General features: G+C 42.9%; 1 protein-coding gene across 24 annotated transcripts in view; it reads right to left on the bottom strand.

Annotated features, from left to right (window-relative positions):
* Positions 1–38: 38 nt before the first annotated feature.
* LOC139538307 (leucine-rich repeat flightless-interacting protein 2-like) overlaps positions 39–19546 on the bottom strand; it is a 90440-nt gene continuing 70932 nt past the window's right edge. For 17 of the 24 annotated variants that reach the window (XM_071340174.1, XM_071340178.1, XM_071340183.1 and 14 more), the window contains 5 exons: positions 18645–18737; positions 18343–18435; positions 17970–18062; positions 17677–17824; positions 10406–16744 (listed from right to left, as the gene is read on the bottom strand). In XM_071340174.1, coding sequence (XP_071196275.1) covers positions 13758–16744; positions 17677–17824; positions 17970–18062; positions 18343–18435; positions 18645–18737 — 3414 coding nt within the window. In that variant the 3' untranslated portion in view covers positions 10406–13757. Of the gene's footprint in view, positions 3895–4241; positions 4347–4469; positions 4550–4704; positions 4826–9873; positions 9924–10405; positions 16745–17676; positions 17825–17969; positions 18063–18342; positions 18436–18644; positions 18738–19546 lie in introns of those variants that run through there. The other 7 variants (XM_071340184.1, XM_071340186.1, XM_071340197.1 and 4 more) reach the window with 2 other exon arrangements.

The following is a 19546-nucleotide window of genomic DNA, read 5'->3' as shown; positions in this document are numbered from 1 at the left end:
TCCTGCAATGATTTGATTTAAACACTCAACTGCCGGTACAGCATGGTTGGACATTTTATTGCACAGCGATTACAATTCCTTAAGGTCTTCATAAACATTTTAAAGCTTTGTAAACAGTGAAGCAGCATCTCCCCAGAGTGTGTGTTTTAGGCTCATCCTATCAACATTCCCCCTTATTTGTGTCGTCTTCTTCATCACCATCATCATCAGCATGTCTCAACAAGCAAGATTATGTGAGGTGGCCTTTTTACATTATTGCTTGAGACAAACGTCAGTGAGGCTCTACCTGATTTGGGGGGGGGGGGGGTAACGCAGGCTGCTCTGAGTCTTCATGTCATTGGCTGCTTCGAGGCTCACTCATAGCTGTGGCTGTAGTAGATTGGTTCATTCATTTGGGCAGGCTGTTTGGGACCTAACGCGTGGGTCGTGTTCATTAGGGCACCTGCACACTGTAGCAAAACATTTCAAACCAATGGCAACAGAACTATAATAAGCGTAACTTATTGGACATTTCTAGGTAGTCCCTCCTTGTTTGAGCCATTTATTCCATTTGGCGCCTAATAAACATGATCTGGGTACATTCAAAAGACAAATCGGTCTTTCAACTCTATTATTTTGTCCCCCCCCCCCCAAAAACGAATTGAAAAATGAATACATCTGAAGTAGAAAGCGGGTGAAATCATAGGTGAAGTTAAATACTGTACATTCTGTTTGTGAGACAATGATTATAGCAATTGTGGTAAGAGAGAAGGTGTAGCTTGCGAAGGTGGGATGCATACACAACCTCCTGTGTCCTATCGACTACACAAGCCCTTGGACTTAAAAGGGCAACTCTACCACTTTTCAACCTCATTATCTCCATATGGGAAAACAGCACTTTTCTATGACCTGTGGTCCTAAAATAATGTTTCCATGTGATATTACAGGGTAGTATTAAAAGTAAAAAAACATTGATTTTCAAAACCTCCAACGAGTTTCTAACCGAAGGTAGGGTGTTTTCTTGCTCCCCACGACTCTGTTTGAAAATCACTGTTTTTAAAATGTAATAACTTGTCATCGGGTAGAAATTTTAACTCTATATACAGTTGAAGTCAGAAGTTACATACACTTAGGTTGGAGTCATTAAAAATCATTTTTCAACCACTCCACAAATTTCTTGTTAACAAACTATAGTTTTGGCAAGTTGGTTAGGACATCTACTTTGTGCATGACAAGTAATTTTTCCAACAATTGTTTACAGACAGCTTATTTCACTGTATTTCAATTCCAGTGGGTCAGAAGTTTACATACACTAAGTAGACTGTGCCTTTAAACAGCTTGGAAAATTCCAGAAAAGGATGTCATGGTTTTATAAGCTTCTGATAGGCTAATTTACGTCAATTGGAGTACCTGTGGATGTATTTCAAGGCCTACCTTCAAACTCAGTGCCTCTTTGCTTGACATCATGGGAAATTCCAAAGAAATCAGCCAAGACCTCAGAAAAATGAATTGTAGACCTCCACAAGTCTGGTTCATCCTTGGGAGCAATTTCCAAACGCCTGAAGGTACGACGTTCATCTGTACAAACAATAGTACGCAAGTATAAACACCATGGGACCACGCAGCCGTCATACCGCTCAGGAAGGAGACGCGTTCTGTCTCCGAGAGATGAACATACTTTGGTGCGAAAAGTGCAAATCAATCCCAGAACAACAGCAAAGAACCTTGTGAAGATGCTGGAGGAAACGGGTACAAAAGTATCTATCTTCACAGTGAAACGAGTCCTATATCGACATAACCTGAAAGGCCGCTCAGCAAGGAAGAAGCCACTGCTCCAAAACTGCCATAAAAAAGCCAAACTACGGTTTGCAACTGCACATGGGGACAAAGATCGTACTTTTTGGAGAAATTTCCTCTGGTCTGATGAAACAAAAATATAACTGTTTGGCCATAATGACCATTATGTTATGAGGAAAAAGGGGGAGCCTTGCATGCCGAAGGACCTACTGTGAAGCACAGGGGTGGCAGCATTATGTTGTGGGGGTGCTTTGCTGCAGGAGGGCCTGGTGCACTTCACAAAATAGATGGCATCATGAGACAGGAAAATTATGTGGATATATTGAAGCAACATCTCAAGACATCAGTCAGGAAGTTAAAGCTTGGTTGCAAATACATCTGCCAAATGGACAATGACCCCAAGCATACTTCCAAAGTTGTAGCAAAATGGCGTAAGGACAACAAAGTCAAGGTATTGGAGTGGCCATCACAAAGCCCTGACCTCAATCCTATTGAAAATTTGTGGGCAGAACTGAAAAAGCATGTGCGAGCAAGGAGGCCTATGAACCTGACTCAGTTACACCAGCTCTGTCAGGAGGAATGGCCCAAAATTCACCTAACTTATTGTGGGAAGCTTGTGGAAGGCTACCCAAAATGTTTGACCCAAGTTAAACAATTTAAAGGCAATGCTACCAAATACTAATTGAGTGTATGTAAACTTCTGACCAACTGGGAATGTGATGAAAGAAATAAAAGCTGAAATAAAGAATTGATTCTCTACTATTATTCTGACTTTTCACATTCTTAAAATAAAATGGTGATCCTACAGACCTAAGACAGGAATTGTGAAAAACTGAGTTTAAATGTATTTAGCTATTTCGCTGCTCTGGCACCCCAATGGTGGAACAGACGCCAGGTCAGCGGAGTCAATCACCACCTTCCGGAGACACCTGAAACCCCACCTCTTTAAGGAATACCTAGGATAGGATAAAGTAATCCTTCTAACCCCCCCCCCCTTAAAAGAGTTAGATGCACTATTGTAAAGTGGTTGTTCCACTGGATATCATAAGGTGAATGCACCAATTTGTAAGTCGCTCTGGATAAGAGCGTCTGCTAAATGACTTAAATGTAAATGTAAGGTGTATGTAAACTTCCGACTTCAACTGTATATGTTTTTTCTTCAAAATGTACAAATGCGCCGTTGACACTGGTAATGTGATGAGATGATGAAAACAAGGTTGAAAAGTGGTGGAGTTGCACTTTAAGAGACAAAAGGTAAACACAAAAAGAGACAAACATATACACCCAACCATGGGAAAACGTGCTCATAATTTGGCTTTTAGGACACAGATAAGAGAAATGCAGGGCATAAGAGGGAAAAAAATGTAAATACACACAAAAAAATGCTTTCACATCCACGGCACACCATGTTAACCCAGTTCAGTTCAGTCCACTGAGACTTGGGGCCATGTCGTCTCTGTTTAGTAAAGGTGAACATAGGGGGTTGAGTGAGGCGGCGGATAGTTCCCGGACAGAGGGACATTCAGTGTTAGTCTGTACACTGTAGATGGGATAGCAAAGTTATGTAGCCCAAGTAGCCAGTCGCGGTCCAAAGAACCCAATCCAGTCCCAAGTCGCCCCTAGTCGCACCGTATTTCCCACAATTCTCTGGTGCAGAGCAGCGCCTTCCCCCAGAAAATAAGACATACAGACTTACTCTTCCCCGCCAATTAGTGCTTGGTAAGGGCTTTCTGTGTGTCATTTACTGTGTCATATATACACCTATGAAGAATTCTCATCATTGGAAAAACAAACAAAAACAAAGACATTAAGAAAATGGCACATTGCGCGTGTTTGTGTTCTGTGTGCTAGCGATTAGGATAACTCAAGTTAATTAAAGTAAATTTTTTTTCATAAGGTTGCGAAGCAGATGGAGAGGCAAGCCCAATGCAAGGCGGGACACTCCCTCCAACGTGGGCAGCCATTGGTGGACGGACAGGATCGGGACGGAGTTATGCTGCCAGGTCATCATTAGGGAGTCGTTGCCGTGGAGCGGTTGGCCTTCATCTTGTCCAACCGTTTAGAGAGGTGGCTGTTGTTCGACTCAAGTTCGTCTACCTTGTCCAGCGCTGACCGCAACTGCCATCCAGGAATAGAAAAAAAAAAATCATTAGATTTTATTCAGAGACTCATTCAAAATCAACAATGAATCAAAACCACAAATTGTGTACATTATAACCCAAGTGTGCACTTGTTCACTCCCCCTAAGATTTGAAGGGATTAGTCCAATCCTTTTAAATCCATGCAGGGAAGTCCATTAGTGCACACTTCGGGTAAAGGAGGGAGAAACTAGTCCCTTCTATTCCACATGACCATGTAATTCTATCCATTTCAGAAGCAATGTTCTGAACATTGCAGACCCCTGACATCTGGTCTCTGCATAGGAGCTTGATTTAAGCCACATAACTGACAGCTGGTGGCCATACTTCTCTCTGCAGCTTGCGTTTCTCAGACTTCAACTCATCCTCCACTTTCTCTGCGTTCTCCGACGCACCCTTGTAGCGGGTCACCTGACCCTCTAGCCTAGTAACCTGCAGATTGGTGATTGGATAGAGTACATGAGAATCTCAGCCTATAACGAGTAAAATGAGCAGTACTTGGATCTGTGATAATTATCTCTTTCCAATCAACCAGGTTAATGACAGTACACTTACATTCTGTTCCAAAGCTGTCACTTCCTGCTCCGATTTGACAAGTTTGAACTTTAGGTCACTAAGTTGCCTGCTGGCATCTCCTGCAAATGTGGGAAAAAAGAAAACAAGGTCTGATGTGCCAATGAGGTAGATACTGAATATGAATCCTATTAAAATAACAGTTAGGACTAACATACATTTTTGTCTTGAGTTATTAATTTCAGTCATAACACGTTACAGTGTCTGTGAATCTTACTCTGCAGGTCTTGTATGTGTGGGTCTGTGCCGTTCTCCAGAACCTCGCCCTCTGGGCTGGAGTCCTCCTCAATCTCGTTCCTCTGTTTCTTCTGCTCTACTTGGGCCTTCAGTTTCTTCACCTATAGGGAGGACCACATTCAGGACATAGACAGACAGACAGTTAAAACCTATTCAAATTGTAGCTGTATAAAAACAACTACAGGAAACAGCAACACAAACATACAGGTAACTGCCAAAATAAAGGAAACACCAACATTAATTGTCTTATTAGGGCATTGGGCCACCACGAGCCGCCAGAACAGCTTTATTGCACCTTGGCATAGATTCTACAAGTGTCTGGAACTCTATTGGAGGGTTGCAACACTAATCTTCCACGAGAAAATACACATTTGGTGTTTTGTTGATGGTGGTAGAAAACACTGTCTCATGCTCTGCTCCAGAATCACCCATAAGTGTTCAATTGTGTTGAGATCTGGTGACTGAGACGGCATACATCATTTTCATGCTCATTAAACCATTCAGTGACCACTCGTGCCCTGTGGATGGGGGCATTGTCATCCTGGAAGAAACCACACCGATCAGCATAGAAATTATTCACCATAGATTGAAGGTGATCACTCAGAATGGCTGTGAATTTGTTGCCGTTTATCTTGCCATCTAAGGGGTTGAGTGGACCTACAGTTGAAGTCAGAAGTTTAGATACACTTAGGTTGAAGTCATTAAAAATGTTTTTTCAACCACTCCACAAATTTCTTGTTAACAAACTTATACTAACTTATTGTGGGAAGCTTGTGGAAGGCTACCCAAAATGTTTGACCCAAGTTAAACAATTTAAAGGCAATGCTACAAATTACTAATTGAGTGTATGTAAACTTCTGACACACTGGGAATGTGATGAAAGAAATAAAAGCTTAAATAAATCATTATCTCTACTATTATTCTGACATTTCACATTCTTAAAATAAAGTGGTGATCCTAACTGACCTAAGACAGGGAATATTTACAAGGTTAAATGTCAGGAATTGTGAAAAACTGAGTTTAAATTTATTTGGCTAAGGTGTATGTAAACTTCCAACTTCAACTGTAAACCATGCCAGGAAAATGCACCCCATATCATAAAAGAGCCACTAGAACCTTCATTTATTTGGACAGTTACGCAATCTCACCTCACACTCTACACTGCCCTTTCCCACATGGACAAAAGGAACAGCTGTGTGAGAATGCTGTTCATTGAATACAGCTCAGCGTTCAACAACATAGTGCCCTCAAAGCGCATCACTAAGCTAAGGACCCTGGGACTAAACACCTCCCTCCGCAACTGGATCCTGGGCTTCCTGACGGGCCGCCCCCAGGTGGTAAGGGTAGGCAACAACACATCTGCCACGCTGATCCTCAAAACAGGGGCCCCTCAGGGGTGCGTGCTTAGTCCCCTCCTGTACTCCCTGTTCACCCACGACTGCGTGGCCAAGCACGACTCCAACACCATCAAGTTTGCTGACGACACAGCAGTGGTAGGCCTGATCACCGACATCGATGACACAGCCTATAGGGAGGTGGTCAGAGACCTGGCGGTGTGGTGCCAGGACAAAAACCTCTCCTTCAACGTGAGCAAGACAAAGGAGATGATCGTGGACTACAGGAAAAGGAGGGCTGAACACGCCCCCAGTCACATCGAGTGGGTCGAGAGTTTCAAGTTCCTTGGTGTCCACATCACCAACGAACTATCATGGTCTAAACACACCAAGAAAGTCGCGAAGAGGGCACAACAACGCCTTTACCCCCTCAGGAGACTTACATTTACATTTAAGTCATTTAGCAGACGCTCTTATCCAGAGCGACTTACAAATTGGTGCATTCACCTTATGATATCCAGTGGAACAACCACTTTACAATAGTGCATCTAACTCTTTTAAGGGGGGGGGGTTTAGAAGGATTACTTTATCCTATCCTAGGTATTCCTTAAAGAGGTGGGGTTTCAGGTGTCTCCGGAAGGTGGTGATTGACTCCGCTGACCTGGCGTCGTGAGGGAGTTTGTTCCACCATTGGGGTGCCAGAGCAGCGAACAGTTTTGACTGGGCTGAGCGGGAACTGTACTTCCTCAGAGGTAGGGAGGCGAGCAGGCCAGAGGTGGATGAACGCTTGACTTGAAAGATTTGTCATTTTTATTTTATTTAACCTTTATTTAACCAGGTAGGCTAGTTGAGAACAAGTTCTCACTTACAACTGCGACCTGGCCAAGATAAAGCAGAGCAGTTTGACACATACAACAACAGAGTTACACATGGAATAAACAAACATACAATCAATAATACAGTAGAAAAAAGAAAATTCTATACAGTGAGTGCAAATGAGGTAGGATAAGAGAGGTAAGGCAATAAATAGGCCATGGTGGCGAAGTAATTACAATTTAGCAATTAAACACTGGAATGGTAGATGTGCAGAAGATGAATGTGCAAGTAGAGATACTGGGGTGCGAAGGAGCAAGATAAATAAATACAGTATGGGGATGAGGTAGTTGGATGGGCTGTTTATAGATGGGCTATGTACAGGTGCAGTGATCTGTGAGCTGCTCTGACAGCTGGTGCTTAAAGCTAGTGAGGGAGATATGAGTCTCCAGCTTCAGTGATTATTGCAGTTCGTTCCAGTCATTGGCAGCAGAGAACTGGAAGGAAAGTCAGCCAAAAGGAGGAATTGGCTTTGGGGGTGACCAGTGAGATATACCTGCTGGAGCGGGTGGGTGCTGCTATGGTGACCAGTGAGCTGAGATAAGGCGGGGCTTTACCTAGCAGAGACTTGTAGATGACCTGGAGCCAGTGGGTTTTGCGACGAGTATGAAGCGATGGCCAACCAACGAGTGTACAGGTCGCAGTGGTGGATAATATATGGGGCTTTGGTGACAAAACAGATGGCACTGTGATAGACTGCATCCAATTTGTTGAGCAGAGTGTTGGAGGCTATTTTATAAATTACATCGCCGAAGTCGAGGATCGGTAGGATGGTCAGTTTTACGAGGGTATGTTTGGCAGCATGAGTGAAGGATGCTTTGTTGCAAAATAGGGAGCTGATTCTAGATTTAATTTTGGATTGGAGAAGCTTAATGTGAGTCTGGAAGGAGAGTTTACAGTCTAGCCAAACACCTAGGCATTTGTAATTGTCCACATATTCTAAGTCAGAACCGTCCAGAGGTGTGATGCTGGACGGGCAGGCAGTGATCGGTTGAAGAGCATGCATTTAGTTTTACTTGCATTTAAGAGCAGGAGGCCAGGGAAGGAGTGTTGTATGGCATTGAAGCCCGTCTGGAGGTTAGTTAACAGTGTCCAAAGAAGGGCCAGAAGTATACAGAATAGTGTCGTCTGTGTAGAAGTGGATCAAAGAATCACCAGCAGCAAGAGCGACATCATTGATGTATACAGAGAAGAGTCGGCCTGAGAATTGAACCCTGTGGCACCCCCATAGAGACTGCCAGAGGTCCGGACAACAGGCCCTCCGATTTGACACACTGAACTCTATCAGAGAAGTAGTTGGTGAACCAGGCGAGGCAATCATTTGAGAAACCAAGGCTGTTGAGTCTGCCAATAAGAATGTGGTGATTGACAGAGTCGAAAGCCTTGGCCAGGTCGATAAATACGGCTACACAGTAATGTCTCTTAACGATGGCGGTTATGATATCGTTTAGGACCTTGAGTGTGGCTGAGATGCACCCATGACCAGCACTGAAACCAGATTGCATAGTGGAGAAGGTACGGTGGGATTCGAAATGGTCGGTAATCTGTTTGTTAACTTGGCTTTCGAAGACCTTAGAAAGGCAGGGTAGGATAGATATAGGTCTGTAGCAGTTTGGGTCTAGAGTGTCTCCCCCTTTGAAGAGGGGGTTGACTGTGGCAGCTTTCCAATCTTTGGCAACATCAGACGATACGAAAGAAAGGTTGAACAGGCTAGTAATAGGGGTTGCAACAATTTCGGCAGATCATTTTAATAAGGGAGGGTCCAGATTGTCTAGCCCGGCTGATTTGTAGGGGTCCAGATTTTGCAGCTCTTTAAGAACATCAGCTATCTGGATTTGGGTGAAGGAGAAATGGGGGAGTCTTGGGCGAGTTGCTGTTGGGAGTGCAGGGCTGTTGACCGGGGTAGGGGTAGCCAGGTGGAAAGCATGGTCAGCCGTAGAAAAATGCTTATTGAAATTCTCAATTATAGTGGATTTATCGGTTGTGACAGTGTTTCTTAACCTCAGTGCAGTGGGCAGCTGGGAGGATGTGCTCTTATTCTCCATGGACTTTACAGTGTCCCAGAACTTTTTTGAGCTAGAGGATGCAAATTTCTGCTTGAAAAAGCTAGCCTTAGCTTTCCTAACTGCCTGTGTATATTAGTTCCTAACTTCCCTGAAAAGTTGCATATCACGGGGTCCATTCGATGGGTTCCCAGATCCTCAAAGTTCTATAGCTGCACCATCGAGAGCAGCGTGACACCGCCTCGTGTGGCAACTTCTCAGCATCCGACCGTAAGACGCTACAGAGGGTAGTGCGTACGGCCCAGTACATCCCTGGAGCCAAGCTTCCTGCCATCCAGAACCTATATACTAGGCGGTGTCAGAGGATGGCCACAAAAATGGTTAAAGACTCCAGTCACCCAAGTCAGACTGTTCTCTCTGCTACCGCACGACAAGCGGTACCGGAGCGCCAAGTATTGGTCCAAAAGGCTCTTTAACAGCTTCTACACCCAAGCCATTAGACTGCTGAACAAATTAATCAAAATGGCCACCTGGACTATTTGCATTAACCCCCCCCTGTTTTTACACTGCAGCTACTCACCGTTTATTATCTATGCAAAGTCACTTTACCCCTACCTACACGTAGAAATTACCTTGACTAATCTGTACTCCCACACACCGACTCAGTACTGGTACCCCCTGTATATAGCCTCATTATTGTTATTTTATTGTGTTACTTTTAACAAAAAAAAACAAAAAAAAATGTAATTTGTTTATTTAGTAAATATTTTATTTACTCTATTTTCTTAACTGCATTGTTGGTCATGGGCTTGTTGTATTCAGCATATGTGACAAATACAATTTCATTTTATTTGCCTGTAGGTCTATTGCCAATTCAGTTGAAGAGTTCAGCTAGCGTAATGGGTGACAGACTATGGATGGATGGATGTCCTTACTCACCTGTCCTATCAAGTTCTCCCGCTCGTCAACCAGCTTCCTCAGGCGGATCTCTGAAAGAAAAAAAGTCTTTAGAGCGGATCTGCTTAGTGTTAAAAGTGTCACAGAACTTCTCACCATTATCTGTATAACTTTGAGTAAGCATCTATAACCCAATCAATACACACTTTCATTATGTTCATGCAAGAACAACTTGAGCATACAGTAAAAACAAATGTCAACATACCGGGGGTGGGAGGAGCCAAGTACATGGATGGGGAGGGGCTGAGTCGGGGTGGGAGGAGTTTAGAGTCACTTGATGCATGCAATGGAGCAGGTGTCCACTGGGAGAGCGTAGGTGAGGGGTGGGGTTATGGTTAGCATGCAGAAACTGGAGAGGAGGGCACACAGCCCTCTAGGGCATTTTTATGCTAAACAGCTAATGGATGAGAGAAGTTGAGCCGAAGAGATGATGTTTATGCGTCAATGAGACTGCTATAGACAGGCAGACAACACATAAGTACTATTATACATTACTAAAGTGTATTTCTCAAAGTTTGTAATCACTTATTTTATTCAATCATGAAAAGGGTCGGAAGGTATTTCTTTACAAAAAGTGCACATGAAGAAACATTTAGACCAGTGATTAACAAGGGAGACATATTCTTACACGGTATACAATTTGTCTAGCAGTCATATCATCATATGAATTCAGGAAACATGGCATATACTGAACACAAAGCAATTTTATAGTATGCACATGATATCCTAGGGCTTGGATTTCACCTGATATCATTGCCTACATGGAATGGACTTGTAACATGGAGGATTTTTATTTCAATGGCATGAGACAATCTCAATCGGTTAGTTTCTCTCTTCGTCAAAATACACCAAGCAAGAAAATATTTTTGTTGTTCTGGGCAAACTTTGGACGAGGCTTGGGCGTTATACTGTTTTTGGAAATAGCCAGGGAAAACTAGGTCTTTTAAGTTTACAAAAAAAGAGTAATATTTGTCGCTACTTTTTAAGGAAAGCACCTGCAGTCAACTTGTGCAATACGTTAGCAGATACAGCAGATCGCGTTCTTCATTTCACATTATGAAGCTTACCGTATTTCCCCCAGAACAGTTGATAGTTTATTTTTTTATTTCTTTATTTAACCCTTATTTTAACAGGTAAGTTGACTGAGAACACATTCTCATTTACAGCAATGTCCTGGGGATGATTGAGCCAATTGGAAGCCGGGGATGATTAGGTGGCGATGATGGTATAAGGGCCAGATTGGGAATTTAGCCAGAACACCGGGGTTAACACCCCTACTCTTAACATGTTTGTTTGTAAATAGCACAATGGGAGAAAGCGGGAGTAGTCCAGCTGTGTATTGACAAGGGTCGCGTTTTATATTTAAAGTCAAGTGTTTTTTGCTTCAAGAGTGATCAGGGAAGTGCAACTATAGTTTTCCTTCACAGAAAATACATTAGTGCAGCACATTCGACAGAAAATAGCTTCCTTTTTATCAACAGAAGTGCAACGCTATTTGGCTGGCAGCCACACAGCTAAATGAGCTTACAATGAAAAAGCAAGGTCTTTCTTGCAAAAACGATGCATGGCCATCATACTGTATTTCGAATGTTTATCATAGAAAGAATGTAGCCAGCTACTTTTCCTAATGTTTTGGTTAAAGTTAATCTAGCATTTTACAAGAGAAAAGTAGTCTGGCTACACTGAGAAAAGTATCAGAAAAGTAGCTACACATCATTCAGAGAACTGTCTGCTGATAGAATGCTCGTTTGAGTGGAGAAGTGAAACTGAGGCACAAAAGTAGTCTGATGCCGAGCAGAAATTTTTAGAAGCATTTTAGATCTGCGTTTACAAAATTCAGCAAGATATTTGTTATGTTTTATATTTTTTCTCCTGCGTTAAAAACACAGAATTCTGCATTAACGTAAATTAAAGTGGCTGAATTGATAAGGTGACGGGGCATCGTATGGTGTTAGCTTTCTGCTGTGTTTGAGAGCTCAAAGCCCTTTGGATGAATTATCTGTAAGGCTGCCACTGCTTGATTTCCTTGCGTTTTTTTCTCCTCTTCGTTCATGTTCTGTCTGAGCAGGCAGGCCCCTTCCCTAGCGACTCCACACAGACAAAGTGTGTACACATGCTGCTCCAGTGCCAGTACTGTTTTTACTTCAGACAAGCATGCGTCAAAACTTAATTTGCACAATGTCCGTCATTCACATTTCGCTTGTAAACGTCCAAACTGACCAAAAATGACATTTGGTAGCTCCTACCTATATATGTATACCTTTATGAGCTGGATTGCCTGTCTTTGCAATTTGTTTATTTTCGTTTGGGCTCGTTAACATATTTAGCTAGCAGCCTCCATGGAAATTCCCTATTACTTGTGCCAATTTTGTTAGCATTCTGGTAAGACAGCCAATGTTTTTTTGGGGTGCCCCCTTGTGTACTAGGCCGGTAATTCCATAAATCACAGGATGAGAGAAGGACGGTATGACGATACGAATATCATGCATTGCAATATAAACATTGTACCTTGAATAGATGAAGAAAAACATACCGTCATTCAATCAATCAATATTACATTATTACAGTATAGGTACTGCAGTTTTATACGAGAGTATGGGCAATGTACCCTACCAGGGCCAGGCAAGTAGTAACACATTTGATTGATTCTACTTATCAACTACTACTAGTCTTAAATTAATGGTTTTCTTAGTTGAATCAGGTGTGTTACTGCTTGTTTGGGGAAAAACAGCCTGCGTGGTAAGATTACCCACCCCTTATGGCAAACTTCCCTAAAAATTAGCTAAAATACCCACATGCTGTGAAGTCAAAGTACTTGGACAGTGGCATATTTGTTGTTGCATGGCCATCATGTCTAATGTATATCATAGTCAGCTTTAATTTGAGGATATTTTCATCCAAATTGGGGTACCCGTTTAGAAATGACTGCACGTTTTGTACAATGTCCCCCCATTTTAGGGAACCAAAAGTATTTGGACAAATTCACTTATGTGCATTAAAGTAGTCAAATGTTTAGTATTTGGTCCCATATTCCAAGCAATGACTACATCAAGCTTATGCCCAATAGAAATGTATGGTAAATAATGTATTGTGCCATTTTGGAGTCACTTTTGTTGTAAATAAGAATATAATATTTCTAAACACTTCTACATTAATGTGGATGCTACAATGATTATGGATAATCATGAATGAATCATGAATACTGATGAGTGAGAAAATTACAGAGCCATACACATCATCCCCCTCAAACTCTCCTGTTTAGCATGTCTTGGGTTTATGGTCTTTGTGCCTCTAACTTTCTCACTCATCATTATTCGTAATCATAGTAGCATCCACATTAATGTAGAAGTGTTGAGAAACATCCTATTCGTATATACAATAAAAGTGACAATAGAAATGTAATGGTAAATAATGTATTGGGCACAACATAATCTGAAACAACCGAAACAAACTGCAAATGCATCCAACAAGCTTCGTGTAGTCATTGAGTACTATAAATATAGGTCCAAATACTACACTTTTGATTACTTTAACACACAAAAGAATTTGTCCAAATACTTTTGGTTCCCTAAAATGAGGGGACTAGAGCATGTACAAAAAGTGCTGAACAAAAAGTACGCTCAAATTAAAGCTGACAGTCTTCACTTTACCTCATAGTCATTGTATAATTTCAAAATCCAAAGTGCTGGAATACAAAGCCAAAACAAAAAAAATGTGTCACAAATACTTTTGGACCTCAAAATACAGTACATCGAATTATAACTTTGGAAGGAATGTGAATGGTACTTGCATTGGCTGTAGTAGTTGAGACTCTTTGCACTTTCATAAATATTTGCTGTTGTTTATATTGAGTGCAGACCTAAAAACTAGGACATTCGGCAGTCCTCTTTTCCCTTGCCTTTTACTTTCTTACTGCCTTTTTTCAAGCCTGTCCTAGATTGCTCATTGTCGCCCTCTGCTGAATCCTCTGTACTTCGACTACTTTCTCTTCTACCCTGCTGTGACCCATACTGGATTGCCTCTTCCCCCTCCTCTACTGGCAAATCCTCTACCTCAGTTGCATTCTGCTGCCTCTCGCTCTCTTCTACACCTTGCTGTTCAACAGTCACACTCACTCCCTCCTCTGCAATGTCTTCCTGTTTGTATGTTACACTAACCCCTTCCTCTAATGTGATTAGTTGTTGTTCTTCATTCACGTTCTGGCCCTCGACTATGGTTTGTGCTTTTTCTTCAGGGCTTCGGAGCTCCTCTGGTGCATTATCTGACCCCCCTTCAATTGATTGCTGTGCCACTATCGCGCTAACTCCCTCTGTGTCCTGCGGTTTGTCATCCTCCTCTTCCTCGTTAGCCTCCGCTTTACCAGGCTCTACCTCCATTTTGTATCCTACCGACATCGTTCTCATTTCCTGGCTGACCTCCTCTTGGGATGTTATTGGGAATACATTTGCAGGATCCACTGAGACTAGGTTAGAAAGGTCAAACGATTGACCCTCATTTTCATTCTCCTCGTCATTCCACTGCTCACTGGGTCCAGGTACCTTGTTACCCTCCAGCTTGGCCTCAATGGGATCATCTTGCTCTTCTGCTTTCGCCACCATAGTGCATGGTCCACTTTCATTATGGCTCTGTTCCCTAAAAGAGTCAATTGTAACCGGAGTTTCTTTTAATGGGTCCTGTAGTCGTGTTTCTGTATCATTCAGCTCGGTCTCTGTAGAGATCCCTCCATTTGATGCCTCTTCTGGATCAAGTGTTTCTGGCTTGTTGTTTTCATACAAGTGCATGTCAGTGACTGGACAATCAAGTATATCCACCAATTGTTCAGGCAGTCTTATGGTCTCAGCAGCAGGGCAGTTGCGGTCAAGCGATATGCTACAACATTTCTCATCTGCTGAATTGTTGCATTTCTCTACATTTGCTGGCAGTGCCATTGAAGTGTCTTCATGTTCAAGTGCATTTGTACGCTCTTCTGGGCTCCCATTTTGTTTATCCTGACCTGCCTCTTTTAGGTCTTGTGTCGCATTTTCATTAGCCTGGTCTGGGTGAGTAGTGACACCATCATGGGAGAAAAGGTCTTCAGGTTCCACGCTCTTCTTGAGCTCTGGTCTTAGAACGATGGGACTGTGAAAGTTATTCCCCTGTTCCTTTGTGTCTTGGATTGTTTGAGCCTCTTCAACTGAGACCATGATTGCACCTTCCTCTTTGACATTGTTTGAATTCCCAGCTGTGGACTGTTTCGAGTCCAATGGACATTTTGGGTCAGCTGAAGAGTTCAAACAGTCTCCAAAGTTATCAGGGTTGGTTGTGTACCCTGACTCGTCCTTTTGGGTACCAGTATTTGTTGTCGATTCTAATTCCTCCATAGGGTTATAAGCGCTGGTTATACACTTGGAGTGAGCAACAGGATCAGCAGTACCAATGTTGGACTCAAGGGAAAATACTGATATCTCGCCTTCTGATTTCGCCGATTCCATTGTAGGTTTGTGTTTGTCCTTTTTCATTTTCTTCTTTTTCTTCTTTGAGACAACTTCCTCACTCTTAGCTTGGTCAGTCAGAGATACTTCAATAGTAGGCCCCTCGCTTTTAACCTCTACTCGGTCTTCTTCTAGTTGTTCTTCCTTCAGGTTCAGTCCCTCCTCAGCTATGGTTTGGAGCTCTCGATCTGGTGAACTACTGGTCCCCTCCTCTAGATGCTGCTGTGTCTCTATTGTGATAACCCCCTCTCCTACCGCCTCTACTGGCTCCTTATCGGTTGGGGTGGAGACCACATCCTTTTCTGTTTTGCTCATCTTATCTCCCTGCGTTTCATCACCTTGTTTCTCTCCCTTCTTCTTGCCTTTCTTTTTCTTCTTGCCTCCTTGGGACTGTGGCTGCATGTCAGTGGTCTCTGGTAACACACATGCCTTTTTTGTTTTCTGAGGCTCAGGTTGAGGCTCAGGGTTTGAGTCGACTGGGCTCTTAGGAGTATCAAGGTCTGTCCCTAGGCTAATCTGTGTGCCATTTGTCATGGAGACTACACACGTTTCTGTTGTGCTCTTCTTATGGTCTTCCTGCTTTACATCGCTTTGTGTCTCTCCCTTCTTCTTCTTGCCTTTCTTCTTCTTGTTGCCTGCTTGGGCCTGTGGCTGCATGTCAGTTATCTCTGGTAACACTTCAGCCTTTTTTGTTTTCAGAGGCTCAGGGTTTGATTTGATTGGGCTCCTACTAGTATCGAGGTCTGTCCCTTGGCTAATCTGTGTGCCATGTTTCATGGTGTCCTCAATGGTTTCCCTAGGCAGAGGATATGAGTCTAAACATTTCACGTCCTCTTTACTCGATTCGTTTTTCTCTTGTTCAGCTGCTGCACCATATTCTGAGGTAGGCTCTTTTGAGGACGTCTCTTTGGTGTCGTCACTGCTCTTGACAACTTTGGTCTCTGCCTCATCTGCCTCGTCATTTTCTATTCCCATTTCCCCTTCGCTTGCAACCTCTACTCTGCCTTGCCCTGTCCCCTCTACACCTGCTGCTTCGTACCCCTCCCCCGCTACTGTAACCTCTTCCTCAGGACCCGTTACAACCACAAGTACCTCAGCATCACAGACCGGTCCACTTTTGACCTCTACTACTGGTGTGCCATTGTCAGAGTCTTTGTTGACATCACTGCCTTCAATTTCAACCTCTTCCCCCAATGTGGGCGAGAACGGCTGAGCCTCCCTTGGCGTCTCTGTTTCAGAAACACTAACAAGGCTACAGGGGGTGGGCGAGGTCAGATGGTTCTCTCGAGCCTCCTCCTCGTGTGTATCCTCTTGCTGCCTGGACCTTCCTGGATCCACCACCTTATCTCCTCTACTTCCCAACGCCGTCTCCTGAGCTCTGCCTAGGAGACCATGAGGGATACCATGAGGGTGAAATAGGCCAAACACTGTGGCTTGGAGTTTCAAATAGACATTTTTCTGATGATCGAGATCTGCCAGTTGAACCTGGGCCAATTAGCGCAAAGCGGAATTGGAAAGAATTGGGTAAAAATCGAACCAGCTTGGAAGAGGTGGAAAAGGAAGAAGAGGAGGAGAGCACCAAACAAACCCTTGATCCCAGATTAATCTTCAAGGCAGATGAGCAGGTCAGAGGCACCTTGGCAAGCTGCAAATCTTAAACTCTGAAATGTCTACTGTGGTGTTATATTGCTTTGGGACTGGACATAAATTGACAGGTTTGTGACTTAACACAAACAAAACATTTTTTTCCTAATCATTTACAAAAAAAGAATCGATAACCTACATTGAATAGACCAATTCATGGATTTATTGATTGTGATCCGTGTAAACACCAACCAACTATACCACCACAGCAAACACTTCAAATACCATTGACTTTTATCAGGTTGAAGCAAAGAGTTTAAAATAGACAAACACAAGGTCAACATAATTTCGCCAAAGCAATCAGCCTAATGACCCCTGGACTTACCTCAATATTAAACTACTATGTAAGGATACACATTTTGGCACCAAAACAAGGGTGTTTACACCATCTGCTTTAAATCATGGTTCAGATACATGGATTAGTTAACATGCATCAAGTGCAAGGGTTGCATTGGGTTGGGAGGAGAATCAGTGGTGAAAGCTTAGAAGTTAGTCGCAGAAGTCCAAAACCTATGTCAGTCAACCAAACTCAGGTTAAGTATACAGGGTTGCATTAGATCAGGTGTGGGCATGATTTAAGCTTACACGTTAGCTATAATTTGGCAAAGCTACGAGGTAAGCAGGAGATAATTGCAACATGTAGCGATCTTTGTCCAGTAACGGTGCTTACCAAGCATGCTGTTCCCCCCTTCCATGGGCGACGTCTGGGAGTCAGGAGCCAATTGAGAAGCTGGATCTCCACTGGCTGACCCTTCAGTGCCCAACTCCAGCGTTTCCCCATTGGTGGTCAGGTCAGGTCTGAGGACAATTCCATGTTTCTGGGCAGGACATGAACACAAACTGATGACAGGCTTAAGACTCTCACAACAGTACATTACAGCTGCATAACTACAATAGAGAAACACTGTTTAAGGGCCACTGTTGCATATTCCGAGCTCCGGCTCCCTTGAGATGACTAAGTACCTTCAGAATGTCTTTCAGCTGGACCACCTCATCCCTGAGCTCATCCCGCTCATTTCGGATGGCATCCGAATACTCCTTTTGCCGCTCTAAGGCCTGAGCAGTTCCCCCAGTGGGGGAGGTGGAAGCGCAGGTAAAGAACAAAGAAAGATATGGGTGAAGTGAAAGTGAGCATAGAGAAAGTGAAGGAACAGTATACAGTATCAAGCATGCATGCACTTAGGCAGAGAAGTTGATGCTAGCCAAGTAAATAAGTGTATTTTAACACCACAACGTAGGTGAACACAACACAATTATGTGTGGGGGTTTTCCATTTGCATCCACCAAATTGAACATGTACTAACAAAACTAATGGATTAGAGTTCACAGGGCATACCCCAATCTTTTTATCCTTCCACTCCACGGTTTCCTGCAGGTCAGAGATTTCCCTAACAAAGCAGTCCTGCTTGAGACGCATCTGACGGATCTCCTGGACAGCGGAAATGCAGGAAGATGTGATGGAATAAATAGGAGAAAATTAAGTGTGTGTGAAAGCAGTGAGAACAATAGACGATCAGCATGGAGGTGAGGAGACGGGGAAGTTCAGAAATAAGAATACTGAAAGGTGACAGGTAAAGTCATTTTGGCTGTCCTGACAAGCTTTGGGGTTTAATTTTGAGGGTGCCTTGGAGGACTCACTGTTAGTAACTCCTCGCTCTGTTTTAGCGTTTCCTTCATCTCGTTGAACTGGAACTGCAGCACGCCATGGGCATGTTTCTCACGCTCAAAGTCCTGGGAGAAATGGCAGAGGAAATGTTTTAATGGATTTGCAATATATGCAGTGATCATTGTGGCCCAAAACAGCAGCCTTATAATCCAGGAAGTTGCCATAGCTACATTAGTTGTGGATGAAGTCAGTTTCGGTCTGTAAACTGACTCTTGATCAAAGTGTGTTGTACATATATATATTTTTAACATAAATACAGTTTTACATGCATAAAATCGTACATATCATTTACGTACAATGCATTTGGAAAGTATTCAGACCCCTTCACTTTGTTACGTTACAGCCTTATTTTAAAACGTATTAAATATATTTTTTCTCATCAATCTAAAAACAATACTCCATAATGACAAAGCGAAAACTTTAGTCATTTTTGCAATCTATTACAAATAAAAAAACAGATACTTTATTTACATAAGTATTCAGACCCTTTGCTATGAAACTGAAATTGAGATCAGCTGCATCCTGTTTCCATTGATCATCCGTGAGATGTTTCTACAACTTGATTGGATTCCACCTGTGGTAAATTAAATTAATTGGACATTAGTTGTAAAGGCACAGCCCTGTCCATATAAAAGGTCCCACAGTTGATGATGCATGTCAGAGCAAAAACCAAGCCAGGTCGAAGGAATTGTCCGTAGAGCGCCGAGACAGGATTTTGTAGAGGCACAGATCTGGGGAAGGTTACCAAAAAATTCCTGCAGCATTGAAGGTCCCCAAGAACACAGCAGCCTCCATAATTTTTCAACGGAAGACGTTTGGAACCAGCAAGACTCTTCCTAGAGCTGGCCGCTCTAGGAAGGGGGAGAAGGGCCTT

Source organism: Salvelinus alpinus, chromosome 14, assembly GCF_045679555.1.
Source record: "Salvelinus alpinus chromosome 14, SLU_Salpinus.1, whole genome shotgun sequence".
In the NCBI taxonomy this organism is placed as follows: Eukaryota; Metazoa; Chordata; class Actinopteri; order Salmoniformes; family Salmonidae; genus Salvelinus; species Salvelinus alpinus.
The sequence above is the reverse complement of the archived record's forward strand: the minus strand, read 5'-3'. Positions and strand labels throughout refer to the sequence as shown.